This window comes from Falco punctatus (assembly GCF_963210335.1).
Source record: "Falco punctatus genome assembly, chromosome: 19".
NCBI classification, from domain to species: domain Eukaryota; kingdom Metazoa; phylum Chordata; class Aves; order Falconiformes; family Falconidae; genus Falco; species Falco punctatus.
In genome coordinates this window covers 3,580,701-3,596,366 of record NC_137599.1, presented here as the reverse complement: position 1 = coordinate 3,596,366, position 15,666 = coordinate 3,580,701, and the positions used below count along the sequence as shown (strand labels likewise).

Below are 15,666 nucleotides of genomic sequence, written 5' to 3'. Positions count from 1 at the left end.
GTGGTCTGGGGAGAGGAGGCGTGGCTTTATGTGAGGAGGCGTGGCTTGAGGCAGGGCGGGGCTGTCCCGGGGCGTGGCGCATGCGCAGTCGCGCAGGGGAGCGCGGCCTCCCCCTGGCGCGATGGCCGAGGAGTGAGTGCGGGCGGGGAGGGGCCGGGCCGGGCCGACGGCGCGGGGGGGACCGGGGGTCCGGGGAGCCCCGCGGTACCGCCTGGGGATGGGGGTGGCGAGGCCGGGCCCTGCTGCCCCGCTCCTGCGGCGCCGGCCGGCCTTGGCCCGCTGCAGTGCGTGTTACCCCTGAGCCCCCTCGTCGGTGCTGCGGCTCCCGGGGCGGGGTGGGGCGGCTGGGAGCCCCCCTGTGCTGTCGCCGGGCCGGGCCTTGTGGCTTCCTGGATGGGGGGAGCAGGGACAGAGCCAAGCCGGGGGTGCACCGCTGCCCAACCCCCTCCTCCCCAGGCCTGCAGTCCCCAGCGGTGCATCCCGGGGGGGGGGGCTCCCCCCAGCGAACATCCCCTGGGCCCGATCCGGGGCAGGCGGGAGGTTCTGCCTGCGGTGGGGTCCCGGTCACTGGCTTCACTCCTGCTGCATCCCACCTCCACCAGCCCTCCAACCTTTCCAGCTGTGGGGGGTCTGTAAATAGAGGGCTAGTGTGGATTTGCATGTGTTTTTCCTAGTTAAAGTCTATGATGCATTTAAAATCCACAAGGATTTATTTTCTCTAATAGTGCCTGTTTACAGGATTAAGCTCTCCATCGTTTGCTAGTTATGCTTTCTGTACTTTTACAGAAAAATGGAAATCGCCGCTCCTCCGACATCAAAGTGTATTATATACTGGAAAAGAAAAGTCAAGTCTGAATATATGCGTCTTCGGCAGCTCAAGAGGTTTCAGGCAAACATGGGAGCCAAGGTAAAGGCAGAGGTAGCCCCGGCTGATGGGTATTTCCTAAATACTTTGCTTTAGCTTATGGTATTTGAGCAGCTCTTGGAGGGGTGCTTCATCCTGAGAGCTGATCAGCTCAGCTGGAGTTGCAAGCTGGGTAAGTTGGAAGAGATACCGCTGCTCCTCATCCTCCGTGATTAGCCCTGAGCTGTGCCATCAGCATCTGTTGTACGCAGAAGTCGGTCAGCTAACGACTACCAGCGGACTCATTTCTACTTGTTCTTTAAAGTATTTCCCTGCTTGAACCTGAGTTGGTGGGTTTTGGCTGACTTACTCCGGCGCTCCTCTCCTTGGCAGGCAGGATTTTAGAAGAGGTTGGCTGGGATCATCAGGAGTTATCAAAAGCTACGGGCTGTTGGGTAGATTTTGTAGATTTGCTAGTCTTGTACCAATGCTGAGTTTAATTGGGATTCCTTCTAATCAGCATCATCAGTTTGAACTGCTCTGCCTTGCATACGTGTTGGTACTTGAAGGAAAATCTCAGGAGGGGTTTTAATGTTCTCGGTGTGACTTCTTAAATTGCGAGTGCTGCTCTCTCTTGCCGCAGTCTCTGTTTGTGGCCAACTTCGCGAAGGTTCATGAAAAGACTCAAATTCTGAATGAAGATTGGAAGAAGCTTCGGGTCCAGCCGGTGCAATTGATGAAGCCGGTCAGCGGGCATCCATTCCTAAAACAGGTGTGGAGCAGGAAAGGGACACAGCAGCAGAAAGTATGGACTCTAGAACCAGGGCTTCGCACGGAGTTGTGAGGATACGGGGTTGTTTTTCATGTGTGCTGTCCTGTGTCAGTGTCAGGCTGTGCCTTGCGCTCTTCTGGGATGCAGAAATGGGCAAAAAAAGGCAACCCAAAGGGTTTTCCTGTGAGGGAGTCCCCAGGAGTGAATGTGGGGTTTCCGTGTGTTTGTCCTGAAGTGTGATTTTTACCCTCTGCCTGCAACTGCTTCCCAGTTTCCTCACTGCCCTTCTCTGTATTCCAGTGTACAGTTGAGAGCATTTTCCCGGGATTTCCAAGCCAGACGCTGTACATGAGGACCCTGAACACGGTGGCGCTGGTGCCCATCATGTACTCCTGGTCCCCGCTCCAGCAGAATTTCATGGTACGTAGGGAGGTGCCTGGGGCGCAAGGTCTCGGTGCGGTTGGGGTGTAATTATTGCTTGGTTGTGGGGTGATGATGCTTTCTTCAGCTCACTTGTTTCAAACGATGTCTGCTCGAGAGGTGATGGAAAATACTGGTTTAGTTGCTTGTTTTGTTGAATCCCACAAAACAGCCTTGAATCCGCGTTGTCTTACCCAGGTAGTCTCTCCTTTACACCTGACTCCTTGATAGGGTCACCGTTATTCCATAGGATTTAAGGGATAAATATGTTTTGGGGGTGTTTTGTTTTCTTCTTAAGATTGTTCTTCCCTTTTAAATGAAGAGTTTTATTTCTTAGCTAGATCCTTTCCTTTGTGACTGGATTACCCTGCTGGTCTCATCATAAAGATGCTAACCGAGGATTAGTTCTTCGGTCGCTACCAGTAAGGGGAGTGATTTAAATGCAGATTTTGATGTGGCGTAGTTGGGATTATTTGTTAAACAAGCAGGTGGTGCGTGGCTAGCCTGGCTCTTTGCCTGGCGTGGGGTGTGGATGTGTTCCTGGCGGGCTCTCTGAAGCCTCCTGTGGCACTGGGGGACGGTGGTGCCACGGCAATGAAGGCCCAGTGTCCTTGCTCCTGTGGTTAACATGACGGTGCTCCTCAGCTTTGGCTTTGGCCCTCCATGGAGCAAGTTACTGGTTCGCCTTTCACTGTTCCAGTTCTACTCTGCCTTGAATGCGATCCCTCTGACACTTTTTGGCTGTTTATTATTCTTGGCAACATGTGTGTTCCTGAGTTTCTGTAAGCCTTGGAGGCACTGCTCTTCTTTTTCAAAGCAAATTGCACTTTCAGGGGTCAGAGTTATGCTTCTGGCGTGGGATAACAGTGAAATGTCAGTGATGAGACATGTGAAACCGGAGCTGGGGAGGCCCAACCTTTGCTTTGTCCAGTGCTGTCTGCAGGTCTGAACGGACAGGAGCAGCCTCGGGTGCACAGCCTGGCTGGAGACCAGTAAGCACTGGTTTTCTGAACTGCATCTGGTCTCTTTTCAGGTGGAGGATGAAACCGTTCTGTGTAATATCCCTTACATGGGAGATGAGGTGAAGGAAGAAGATGAAACTTTCATCGAAGAACTCATTAATAACTATGATGGGAAGGTTCATGGAGAGGAAGGTAATCTAGGAGCAGTCAGCACTGTCCATTCAGACTCTTGTAAACAACATATCAAAGTAGTTAAAATGTCAAAAGGTGGCAGCAGTAACCAGCTTTTCTGTGGAGCTCTTAGGGCAGAAAACCAGGAACACGCCTGCGGGTCTGGTTTGCAAGGACTCGGTCCTGCTTTTTGATACCCCGCTCCGTTCTAGGCCCGAGGTGCTCTGGAGCTGATGCTTCTGCTCATGGGGGTTCACAGGTGTGCTCTGGGATGCTGAAAAATGTGCTAGCGGTTAGGAGGAGCTCGGCAAACTCATTCCACTTGTGACCTTAGCCAAGACTTTAATCAGCCTTTTCAGAAATTAAAAATGCCAGTATGATTCCCTACAGTGCTGCCTGCCCCATCATAAAACTCTGCCTGGAGGGAGGAAGGCAGGGGAAAGCTCTCTGGTGTGGCCTGCCCTCTGATTGCTAAAAATGATACTACTCCTGTGGCTCTCTAGCATTAAAATCTCACCTATCCCTGCAAAATTAAGAGGAAGGTTCTGGTTGCTAATGGTGTTGTGGGGCTGGCTTGTGATTTACCACCGTGAGGAGTGTGGAAGACGATGGCGCTTGCGCAAACTGACTGACATCTCTGTGTTTTAGAAATGATTTCAGGGTCAGTCCTCATCAGTGACGCTGTGTTCCTGGAGCTAGTGAACGCCCTGAATCAGTACTCGGATGAGGAGGAGGAAGGACACAACGATTCTGAGGTTAAACAGGAGGATGGGAAAGAGGAGCTGCCGGTCACAAGGAAAAGAAAGCGAATTGCAGTGGAAGGTGGGTCTGACCACAGAAATTGGGGTTATGTTGGTCATGTTTCCATCCTGCCCTGCCCGAGTAGCTGGCTGCTGCTCTCCTGACGTCACTGGTGGTTATTAACGTGTTGCTAAGGGTAGCGACCAGCTTGGCAAGTTCTGGCGTGGTGGCAGTCAAAAGCAGAAGGGAAATCAGTTGTTCTCACTGTCCCCTGTGGACAGGGTGAGAAGTCGCCAGCTTAAAGTGTGGCGAGGAAGAATTTAGATGAGTCATCTGGAAAAACATTTCATGGTAAGATTAGTAAAGCAGCAGGGTATTATCTGAGGAGGCTGTGGGATCTCTGCTGATGGAGGTTTTAAAGTGCAAGCACCTGTCAGTGAGCTTGGAGGTAGATCTGATTCTGCTGTAGGCCAGGGAGGTGGGGACCTTCTCAAAGCCTTTCCAGACCTGTTTTCCACATATTAGTGCTCCTCTTCCCTCCTTTGTGCCACCTGGAGGTCTTACTGCATGGGGAAAGCTCTGGTTTGTGGGATTTTCATGTGTCCTGGGTGACCTTAGGAACGCTGACTGGTAGTTTCATCTTTGTCTTTGGTTTGTAGCGATGCGGGTACAGCACAAATACCAGGAGCTTTCGCGGATGTAGAAAAGCATTGTCTGCAAATCCTGTCTTGGTAGAGATAAAGAGGAATACTCCTAAGAAGTCGTTAGCACTTCCATCAATACCTTACACTACTCTGAAAGCAGCAGTGTGTGCTGCATCTGGAAGTGGCTTAGCCTGCTTGCAGGAGAAGAGGTTTATCTGTTGTGTATGGGATTATGTTTCTGCCTCTTAAAATACAGTCCTGAATACCTACTGGAATCGCTCGCTGTGGAGGAAGGAAAGACCCGTTCGCACCCAGCTTAACTGAGGAATTGTCTGTCTTCTTTTTCTTAGGTAACAAGAAGTGTTCAAAGAAGCGGTTTCCAAATGACATGATATTTACTGCTATTTCTTCTATGTTTCCCGAGTACGGCTTCCCAGATGATATGAAAGAGAGGTAGAAGATCTCTACTTAAGTTGTCTGTTACCTTTCTTAGCAAGAGTCGAAATCCGTATTTCAGAAAAAACCTAGCACTGTGCTCTGACCAGAAAGTAGAGCTCGGCTGGCCGCAGGCACCGCGAGCAGAGCGGTTTCAGAGCGTTAGAAACTTGAGTTTTCAGCCTCAAGGCAGCTGGGTCGGAGTCCTGCTGGCCCAGTTAGTACCGTAGTCGTGTAAAACGCCCCGGATTAGGCAAGCGTGCCCATCTGTGGGTGTCTCTGTTTGTCGAATAGGTACCGGGAGCTCACGGAAGTGTCGGACCCGAACGTGCTGCCGCCGCAGTGCACTCCCAACATCGACGGGCCGTGCGCGAAGTCGGTCCAGCGGGAGCAGTCCCTGCACTCCTTCCACACCCTCTTCTGCCGCCGCTGCTTCAAATACGACTGTTTTCTGCATCGTAAGTGCAGTCTCGGCCGGACGCTTCCCTAGAGCCCTTTTCTCCTCATTTTTCCTCAGTGCTTCATACCTCTGTACGCCTTGCTTAGTGTCTGTGCTGCAGTCTTTAGAGGGTGGTGCCTCCCCGGAGTTTGCAGTGGAGCCTTAGGAGCTGACAGGTGCCCAGAAGCCTTTTATAAAGACGGCTCCACTCATTTCCTCAAACGGATGGTAAAGCGACCTGCGTGGCCGTCCCCTCTTTCTCACCATTGTTCAGCACGCCGCGTTCGAGCCTCCTGGCAGCTTGTGCCAGAAATACCGCCACGACTAGACTTTACTCTTGCTTTGCAGAAGCTCGTCAGGGAAAGGCATGAATGTTTCACTTCCAAAGTCTGGACATGCCCCTGTGTTTTGTTGCCTCACTGGAACTTACAGCTTCATCTTAGTCATGTTCCTGCGGTTTGTCCTGCCAAAGCCTATTGGATACTGATTAGCTGTTGGACCTGCTGTTTCCCAGGTCTAAGGGCTTCTTTGGAAAGTCACAGGACTCCTTCCAGTGAATTATTTATTAAAAGATATAATGTTGAGATCATGTGGTCTTTTTGTTTCAGTCTGAAAGCAGATCTTTTTCCTATGGCCTCTCCTTCCCAAGTGTTCCCCCACTGCTGCCGAGTCCCCGTCGTGGGTTGGAGCAGGGCTGGCCAGGAGGTCCTGCCGCCTCGTTCCCTGCTGCCGGGAGAGCTGCTCGGGTGCTCTTGCTGACTGCGCCAGGCTCCCACTTAACCTTCGTTGAGCTCGTGCTGCCCTGTCCCTTGCAGCGTTGGGGGAGACTCTTGGAGGATGCAATAGTAAAGATAACTATTATTTTTTCAGCTTTTCATGCTACTCCTAATGTGTACAAACGAAAGAATAGAGAGACCAAGATCGAGCCAGATCCTTGCGGAGCAGACTGTTTCCTCTGGCTGGTATGTTTCTGCGTTGCTGCTTTTGAAACCACGAGAGAAGTGGCCTGGCCAACCCTGCTCTGCAGAACTCTGTGGGTCCTTTTCGCAGCTTTAATGATTTTTCAGAATTAGTTCTAATCCTCATTGGATTCAGGGACGTATGAATCCAAATGCAGACCTTACCAGATGCGTATTTTAGCAAATCTGCAATGAAGACCGATATCATAGCTGGCAGATGGGAAACTGTGGTGACAGATGATTTCTCTGGACTCAGTGCCGCGTTTGAAAGATGAAGCCCAGGTTAAAAATGCCGAGGAAGGAATCTAGCCTATGTGGGGAAGGCTCAAACTACTTTGAAAATGATCTTTCAGAAATGCAGCCTAGCTGTGTTGCCGGGGATCGGAGCTGGTGGCAGGGAGGTGGGTGCGCTCGGTGGTGTTGGAGCTGGTCAGCAGGCTGGGACACGGCGTGTCCTGGGGAGCTGCAGGGCTGGAGCAGAGGGAGAGGCCAGGAGAGCATCATTGTCAGGGCAGGAGGCAAGGGAGCGGACTGGAGGACCAGGGAGCCTCTTCCCACCAGGCAGCGATGCTGAAGGAAGCAAAGCAGGAATGTGCAGTGCTGGCAGGGCCTTGGCAGGTGCCAAAGGGGTAGTGTCTGGTGGATCTTCCACCTTCTCTTGGTGGTGGCAGGGCAGGGCTTGTCCCAGGGCCTGTGGAAAAACCTTTCTGTGTTCCCTGGTCATCTGCCACCCGCCTTGTCTTCTGCTCTGCTTGCAGGAAGGAGCCAAGGAGTTTGCTGCGCTGCACAACCCCAGGTCCAAGTGCTCGGGCCGGCGCCGCCGGAGGCACCACGTGGTGGGCGCTTCCTGCTCAAACAACCCGGCTTCCACCGTCGCCGAGACGAGGGAGGGTGACAGCGACCGAGACACGGGCAACGAGTGGGCCTCTAGCTCCTCGGGTACGATGCCAGCCCCGAGACACCCCGCGCCCCTCCGGCAGCGCGGGCAGTGAGGACAGGCAGCGCCTCGCAGCTGGGGCTCTCCCTGCCTTGCCTCTGCGTCCTGCACCGGGCTGTGCCGTGCGGGGTTGGCAAACGCAGTCGGTGTCTCCAGCTGGGCTTAAGGAAACATGAGGGACACCTGCCCTCGCCGCTGCGGGATTCACCGTCCTCTCCCAGGAAGGAGGAACGTTGTCAGGCAAAGCAAGAGCTTTGCTGGGCCCTGGCTGTGCGTGAGGGACGTGTCCCAGCCCGCGCGCTGTCCCTGCTGTGCCATGGGGGAGCTGCCGGGGCAGGGGGCTGGTCTGTGAACCTGCCAGGGGCGAGCGCTTCCTCGGGGCTGCAGGCGAGCACAGGGAGCCAGGGGAGGTGGTGCTGGCCGTGGCAGAATGAGCTCCCAGGGGGTGGAGGGCTCCCGTGTGTCCGGGTCCCATCTCGTGTGTCCGGGTCCCATCTCGGGTGGGAGCGGAGAGAGCGGCTTCCTCGCCCTGGGGCCGCTCTGGTGCTGCTGCCGGGCTTGGAGGCCTCTGTCCTGGGCCAGCCCTGGACAGGGAAGGCGGCATGGTGGCTCTGGTGCTTCCAGGGGGCCAGCACCACCATCCCAGCCAGCGCTGAGCTGCCCGACCGGAGGCAGGAGCGCGGTGGGGAGGCTGGAGCGAGACCGGGTGTCGGGCACTGCTGGGGAACCGCTGCCCTCCAAGCTGTGATGGCAAGGGCGTGTGCTGCCATGCCGGGTTCGGCCTAACGTCTGCCTTCCCTGCCAGAGGCAAACTCCCGCTGCCAGACCCCCACCAAGCAGAAGCTGAGCCCAGCCTCCTCCCAGCTCTTCGCGGTGGAGACGCCGCAGGAGCCCGTCGAGTGGACGGGAGCCGAGGAATCGCTCTTCCGTGTCTTCCACGGGACCTACTTCAACAACTTCTGCTCAATTGCCAGGCTGCTGGGGACAAAGACATGCAAGCAGGTGGGTGCCCAGCAGCAGGAGAGGGGCCCTGGCCGCTGCTCCCCTGTTGTTTTTTCTTCTCTGCCACAAATCCCTTCCAGGAGTATGTTGCGTTAACACGCTGTGGAGGTATTCAGTGTTGTTATTTTGCAGCAGAACGAGCCCTGTGTGTGCCCGGTGCTGGTAGCTCCCTCCAGAGTGCCTTGTCTGAGGGTGGGCGTGCTTGGCAGGGTGGGCACTCTTCTGTCCCGGGCAGGAGAAGCAATGACACCAGTGGTCAGTGAAACTGGGGGCAGAACTGCAAGCTCGCTGGCATCGGGACTGGGAGCTCCCCTGTGTGTGTTTGCTGGCACTCTCTTTATGCTTTAGAACAAAACAACTTGAGTGCACTGGACTTTATTCTTCTTTTTGCTTCTGTTCTTCGGTAGGTCTTTCAGTTTGCAGTGAAAGAGTCGCTTATAACAAAACTGCCAACAAACGAATTAATGAATCCATCCCAGAAGAAGAAAAGGAAGCACAGGCAAGTGTTGGACAAGCTTGTTTTGTTCTTAAAATGCAACCAGATCCACTGCTTTTTGTGCCAGCGCATTCCTGGTAATCCCCATCTGGCTCCCATCTGCGCACACGTCCCGCTGTCGCACAGGGCTGCTGGTGCTGCTGGCCAGTGCTGGCCCCTGGCCAGTCTCCCTGGTGCTGCTGCCCCGGCCATGAGGCTCTGCGGCCCCGTGCTCAGCCCCGGAGGGCAGGGCAGGATGGTGCCCGCCTGCAGTGCCGCACCGCTGTGGGAGGGCCGGTACTGCTGCCCTCGGAGCAGCCTTGGCCTCAGCTCCCTGACTTGCAGCCTCCTTTTTTGTGCGCTGATCCCAGCGTGGCCGGTGTGACTCTGGCTGTAGCGTTTAACTTAACTTCTGCTGTAGCTGCATCGTTCTTACGGTCTTTATGGCTGGCTGGGGCTTATTAATGCACGCAGCCGCCCGAGAGCCTCGCTGGAGTCGCCTGTCTGCTGCTGCCGCGCTGACCGGCGGTGCTGAGCAGGTCACGCGTCCCCTCAGACCCCCTGTGCTTCTCTTGCAGGCTGTGGGCTGCGCACTGCAGGAAGATTCAGCTGAAGAAAGGTAGCGTGTGCTGTGGCCGCGTGGTGTGAGGTTGCGTGGCCGCCCACCCGCGGGGTCAGGTGCTCCGGCTCCAACTTGTGCAGCGGGACGGCCGCATCCTGCTCCCCAGCCCGGTGGCACAGAGGGGGAGCAGGTCCCCCCACCCCGGGCTCCTCGGGGTGCGGCGGGCTGGCCCCGCTGTGGCTGTGCCGTGGGAATCGCCGCCGTGCCGGTGCACGCTCTGGGGCTGTATGTGCAGCCAGGGGAGGCGAGGTTTGGTGGGCAGCCCCGCGGGAAAAGGGGCTGTTTGGGGCAGAGCAGGGGTGCGCCATGTGCCGGTGATCACAGCCCTGGGTCTGCGGGAGCTGGGTGCTGCTGGGCTCCCTGTCCTCTGCAGGGAAACGGGGAGCTTGCACCTCCCGTGCTCCAAAGCCCCGAGTGTGCTGCTGTTAAACGCTTCTGCAACGTGCAGCTTCTAATCCGGGCGTTTCTTCTCTTGTTCTAGATAATTCACCTACCCAGGTGTACAACTACCAGCCCTGCGACCACCCCGAGCATCCCTGTGACAGCTCCTGCCCTTGCATCATGACTCAGAATTTCTGTGAGAAGTTCTGCCAGTGCAACCCTGACTGTAAGGAGAAACCTAGGCCTGTCGGGCAGGAAAGGAGCCAGCTCTCCTGACACAGACCAGAGGGAGGGTGCAGAGCTGGGACTTGCTGGAGAGGCTTGATTTATTCCTGCTTTATTCCTGCACTCGGTGCTCTATCCATCTGCAGCAGCTGAATGAGCAGTCTGCTAAAGTCCAAAGGGAAACTGTTCCATGCCGCCCCGTGACTCTCAGCCGCTGAGATACGTGTTCCTGCGAGAACGCTCAGCCACGTGTCTGTATCCAGCACCAGCAACCCGTGGGTGATGCTGCTGGTTCCCTGAGAGCAGGATGTGTGGCCGGCAGTTAGGGTGGGAGCTGGGTTACTGCTCTGCCACCGTTATTTTTTTCCCTCTGGGCTTCTGTTCCCAGCTCTGCAATGGAGACAACCACACTTGCCCACACCGGTGGGGCTCCTGAGGGTGGATTTATTAAGGGTTGTGACACAACTTGGGGCTAGAAGGACAACAGGGTGACAGGGAGCCAACTCGGGCTCCAAATTCTCTGTACCGATCTGTGACATTTATATTATCCAATATATTGGATATTATTGGATATCCAGTATCCAATACATGTAGTTTATTTTCAAACTGCACATAATTAGTCCCGAGAGGCAGAGCAGCAGCTCCAGCTGTGCAGATGGGAAGGACCCTGTGTGTGGTCTGCGCTCTGCGAGGTGTGAGCGGTGCTCAAATCTCCCCTGCACTCGGAGCGTTGCTGTGATTTACTTCCAGCTCCTGGGTGCCCAGGCTGCTTTGTGTTCCCCTTGTCTTGTGTCCTAGTGACTCGGGGGGGGTGGGGGGCGCAGGAAGGCGGACTGGGGGCTGCTGTCTCTGCAGCCCAGAGCAGCGTGGATGTAGAGTTCTTTATTAGCACAAAGATTCCTTCCTTACGTTAGCAGGGTGGCCCTTGGTCACGGGCAGGCTTAGTTCTGTGCCTGCCAGGGCGAGACCTGGCTCGGGAGGAGCTTCTGTGGGGCAGGGACGCTGCGTGGCCCCCCCTTGTTGGCTGAAAAACCTCAGGGTGCCAACCCACGGGCTGTGTTGCTGCAGGTCAGAACCGCTTCCCAGGCTGCCGCTGTAAAACCCAGTGCAACACCAAGCAGTGCCCGTGCTACCTGGCTGTGCGGGAGTGCGATCCGGACCTGTGCCTGACCTGCGGGGCTTCGGAGCACTGGGACTGCAAGGTGGTCTCCTGCAAGAACTGCAGCATCCAGCGAGGTCTCAAAAAGGTACCGACAGCAGCAGCGTGGCTCTGGCGCGCCGGCAGGGAGCTGCCCGCAGCGTAGAGCCGGTAAACGGAGCCCGCGGTGCCTCCGTAGGAGCGGGTGTGCGAGCCGCCTGCGGCTGCCTGAGCAAGGAGGTCTGGAAGAGAAGCTGCTCTGCCCCAGGCTTCTTCAGCGTTTAATCTGGAGTATGGGTTATGGATGTGACAGTCGGGAGACGGGAGTTGCCTGGGGAAGGATGAGAGTAAGGGAGCGTAAAAAGTGACTCCAGGGACAGGTTTAGTCTTGAATTCTGCTGGTCAGGTCAAGGGATTGGATGTAAAAAAAGACAAAAATTCAGAGAAAGATGCAAAATTAGTGGGTGTTAAGTGATGTGCAGCTGCAGCCTGATGGTGCTATGACATGTAGGTCTCTAGGGAGCCGTGTGTCACCTTAAGCCAGGGGATGCTGGATAGGCACTGGCTCCCCTTTGCTCCTTGACCTTGTGGTGTTGGGACTTGGAGCGTGGCAGCCAGCACAAGGCGACTCTTCCTGGGCACTGCCCTCACCCTGGCATGTGCAGCTGTGCTGGGAGGGCAACTGGGCTGCACCGGGGTGCGATCTGTGTGCTGGGAGGTAGCGGGCCTGCCAGCCGTAACCGTTTCCTTTTCACCTTGGCTCCAGCACTTGTTGCTGGCACCGTCGGATGTCGCCGGCTGGGGGACTTTCATCAAGGAATCTGTGCAGAAGAACGAGTTCATCTCCGAGTACTGCGGTGAGGTCAGTGCTGTGCGCTCGGGAGGCTGCGGCCGGTGGAAGTGCCTCCTCCAGCCGCTGGCGCGGCGGGGACGGTGTACCCACCCGGGCTGGGCCGTGGGCTCGCTGACCGGGCTGAGCGATTGACTCTGTGGGGACCCATCTCAGCACCTCTAAGCTCTCCCCCGGGGAGGAGCGTGTTGTGGACGTGCTGCTCCCTGGGAGCCCAGCTCGTGTCTCTGCTCCCTCCCTGGGAGCCCTGGCGAGCTCCTGCCCGGTGGGGTGGGAGGGCAGGGGGGTGTTCCTGGGAGGTGGGCGAGCGCTGCGGTGCCGAGTCTCTTTCATGGTGTTCTCCTTCTCCAGCTTATTTCACAGGACGAGGCTGACCGGCGAGGGAAGGTCTACGACAAGTACATGTCCAGCTTCCTCTTCAACCTCAACAACGGTAACTCACCGGGGGAGGCTTGGGCTTCCTGGCCAGGGGCTGGTGGCCGGGTGGGCAGTCTCAGCCCATCTGTTGCCCGAGCGGCAGGCCTGTCTCTACACTACAGTTTTCTTCTGTTTTGTTTTTTATTTTTTCTTTAACAGATTTTGTTGTTGATGCCACCCGCAAAGGAAATAAAATCCGCTTTGCCAATCACTCGGTGAACCCCAATTGCTATGCCAAAGGTGAGATATCCCTGCCCAGTCAGAGCTCGGTGTGGGGTTGGCTCTTGGGGGTCCTGCTCAGCTCTGGGATTGCAGCGGATTCTCGGGGGTCCCAAGTCACCCTGAGCTTGTGAGAGCAGCAGAACCTCAAAGACTTGGACAAAGTCTCCTCCTCTCCGCAGCAAATCACATTCCTGGTGGCGAGGGCCCCCGGTTGCTCTGCGGTGGCCATGGCCTCACAAGGAGAGGTGGCTGCTAGAGCGCAGCGGGGTGCTCCCGGGGTGCTAGAGCGCAGCGGTGTTCCTGCTAGGCAGGAGCTCGGGTGCCGTGGCCCCAGGGGGCTGGCAGGCGGCCAGGCAGGGCAGAAGTGCTGCAAGACCTCCCGGCCTGAGCTGGAGCTGCACCTCTCTGATGTCATCTCTCTGGTTGCAGTTGTGATGGTGAACGGAGACCACCGGATAGGGATCTTCGCCAAGAGAGCCATCCAGGCGGGAGAGGAGCTCTTCTTTGATTACAGGTACCTCGGGGAGCCGCTGGCTGGGGACTGGGGCGCAGGGCTGACCCCGCTGTCTGTGTGCACGTTTGCGAGGAGCGCAGGAGGTCAGCGCAGCGGCGGTGACTTTCCTATCTTGTAGGTACAGCCAGGCAGACGCCCTGAAGTACGTCGGCATAGAGAGGGAGACGGATATCATCTAGGCTCCGTGCGGGGCAGTCCCCAGCACACCTCGCTGCTGCACCTTGTAAGCAATGCCATGTTTGCTTCACGCTGACATGACTGCTGCTGCTCCCGTTGCTGTGTGTGTCACAAGTGCTACTTGCCATCCAGACGCCCAGAGAGAGACTCAAGGCAGGAGTGTGAGCGGCTGGTGCCGGGGTGGCAGCTTTGCCAGCCCTGGGCTGGGGCAGGCTCTGGAGCCTCGCTCTGCAGGCGGCCTCCCGGGCTGGAGGGAGCCCGTGGACCGAGGCAGCGGGGCCTCGAAGACAAGCGGTGGTGCAGGAGGAGGGACAGCTGCAAATCCTCAGTCTTTTTCTATTTTCTGCTGGCTGCTGGAAGAACAGCAGTGAGTGAGGTACTGCCTGCACCGAGAGCCGGGGCGCAGCTGAGGGGCTGGTGCTCCCCTCCAGCCCTGTCCCCTGCGATGGGCTCCGCTCTTGGGTGTCACCCCTTGCTGCCTGTTTTGTCCCGTTGACGAGGACAGCGACAGGGTTGGAAGCCATAGAGACGTGGCTGCAGCAGTCCCTGGGCCCCAGGCTGCTGTCACTGGGGCTCAGTTTCCCTCTGCCCCAGCTGGCTGGGGGACAGAGACCGCCTGGCCAAGGGTGGGGTGGCACGATGCCTGGGGACGGGGAGAGCAGCACTATGCGAACCGTCACTTTGGGTAGGGGTGCCACTGGGCTGGTTAGAGACAATGTCACAGGGGTGCTGCTGCAAGAGGAGTCCGGAGGCGGCAGGAGCCCGTGAGCCTGAGGAAGCCCTTCCAGCCTGCGGCGTTTTCTCGTGGCTGTGGGGTGGCTGGCTGGCTTGTAGCTTTCCCCAGCTGCTCTGCTGCGTGGCCCTTCTGGGGCTGGCGTGGGGACGCTTCTGCCGGGCAGCTTTGGGGCTGCGGCAGGGATGGTCCTGCGGGCCGGCTGGGGCTGCACCCGGAGCAGGAGATGGGCAGGTGGTTCCTGACTACGAGATACCGGAGCTGGTTCCTCCACCCTCCTCTGTCAGGACGGTCCCTGTCAGAGCGGCGTGGGCTCCGTGGGAGCTGCTGGGGCCTTCAGGAGCCAGCAAAGTGGGTCAGGAGCCTTTCGTTGCACAGGACTTGAATGTTGCTGAGCTGAGGTTTGCAGAGACCTGCTGCTGCCTGCAGCCACCCAGGGATGGCTCCTCAGAGACCTGCCATGGGGTTTCTGACCCTGGCCCTGGGGATAAAGGGGATATGTTCTCTGGCAGGGTGAGGTTTGGCCTTAGCACCCCATGCAAAAAAAGAAAGAAAAAAAAGCACTTTAGTCCTTCTCAGCCGGCAGCTGGGTGCCGTGTACGGCTCGGGGGCTGGAGCGCCCATAGGTGTCCCAAGCTGGCTGGTGTCCCTCAGCAGCACCTTTGCAGGGATGCTGCTCCGGGCCTGGGGTGAAGCAGGCTGGGGGGGGGGGGGGGGGGGCTCCTCCCTGAACAGGGCCTGGGGTGACCCCCAAAGGATGGGGCTGTCCGGCCGCCTGCCCAGCCTGATGCTGGGGGCCAGCGCTGGGCTCCCAGGATGGCACGAGGAGCCCAGTGGAGCCCCGACGTGGCACCAAGGGTGCCAGAACCACTCTCCCCATTTTGTGGGGCTGCGGGGAGGACGGTGGGCACTGGCTGGGGGCACCGCGCAGGGGTGAGCAGTGCTGGGGCCCTTGCCCTGCTCCTCTGTGGTGCCGTGGGGCTCCCAAGGTGCAGCCCCGTCCTAGCCCTGTGGTCCACAAACGCAGAGGGGTGCTGGGTCTGCCCCAGGAGCCGAGCCCTCCCTGACACAGCCCTGTGCCGTGACTTTTCCAGCCTCCCCGCCTGCTGGTGAGGCTGCCCTGTCCTTCCTGCTGTCCGTGATGCCCTCCTGATGCTGGGAGGGGGTTGGGTCTGTCTGGAGCAGTGCTTGTACCCCAGCACCTGCCTGAGCCCCGTTCCCCGTCTGCTCGGCTCGCCCTGACCTCGCTCTCAGCTCAGCATCCTCTGCCACTTTGGCCATATCTGCACTACGCCAGGCTTGTGTCTGTGGTTTGTTGATGGTGAATAATAATGCACTTTAAAAATAACGTGGCTTGTAGCCTTTGTCATAATAAAGTGGTAGCAAACATCCTGCGGTTTGCTGGCCTCTGTTACCCTAGGGAGCAGCTGGCAGCGGCGCATCCCCTGCCTGTCCTGCCTGCTGGCCCCTACGCGGTGGTCGGGGCTCCTGAGCCACTGGCTGCCCAAATCCCCACCAGCTCAGGGCTGGGAGGTGCTGGGGAGGGCAGGACGTGCCTGTGTGGGTATGAGTGGGCTGCACAGCAT

At 57.4% G+C, this 15,666-nt stretch overlaps 1 protein-coding gene across 2 annotated transcripts; it reads left to right on the top strand.

The window, feature by feature from the left end:
- The first annotated feature begins 9 nt into the window (after positions 1–9).
- Positions 10–15,469, top strand: EZH1 (enhancer of zeste 1 polycomb repressive complex 2 subunit). 2 transcript variants are annotated; one of them, XM_080370004.1, is made up of 20 exons: positions 10–132; positions 787–907; positions 1,488–1,616; positions 1,917–2,036; positions 3,070–3,190; positions 3,818–3,991; positions 4,905–5,007; positions 5,284–5,447; positions 6,299–6,390; positions 7,146–7,326; positions 8,130–8,326; positions 8,734–8,825; positions 9,380–9,420; positions 9,905–10,030; positions 11,098–11,276; positions 11,934–12,029; positions 12,369–12,450; positions 12,594–12,674; positions 13,086–13,170; positions 13,289–15,469. In XM_080370004.1, exons 1-20 carry the CDS (start codon positions 122–124, stop codon positions 13,347–13,349), a joined length of 2,256 nt encoding a protein of 751 aa, XP_080226130.1. In that variant the 5' UTR covers positions 10–121; the 3' UTR covers positions 13,350–15,469. The 2 variants fall into 2 exon arrangements, with proteins under 2 accessions (XP_080226130.1, XP_080226129.1); XM_080370003.1 differs by having other exon boundaries at positions 13,086–15,469.
- Positions 15,470–15,666: the final 197 nt, after the last annotated feature.

Excerpts from the sequence above, each read along its gene's own strand:
- EZH1 (XM_080370003.1), top strand. Across the intron at positions 5,448-6,298 it reads ATACGACTGTTTTCTGCATC|CTTTTCATGCTACTCCTAAT; the intron begins GTAAGTGCAGTC and ends TTATTTTTTCAG. Across the intron at positions 11,277-11,933 it reads TCCAGCGAGGTCTCAAAAAG|CACTTGTTGCTGGCACCGTC; the intron begins GTACCGACAGCA and ends CCTTGGCTCCAG.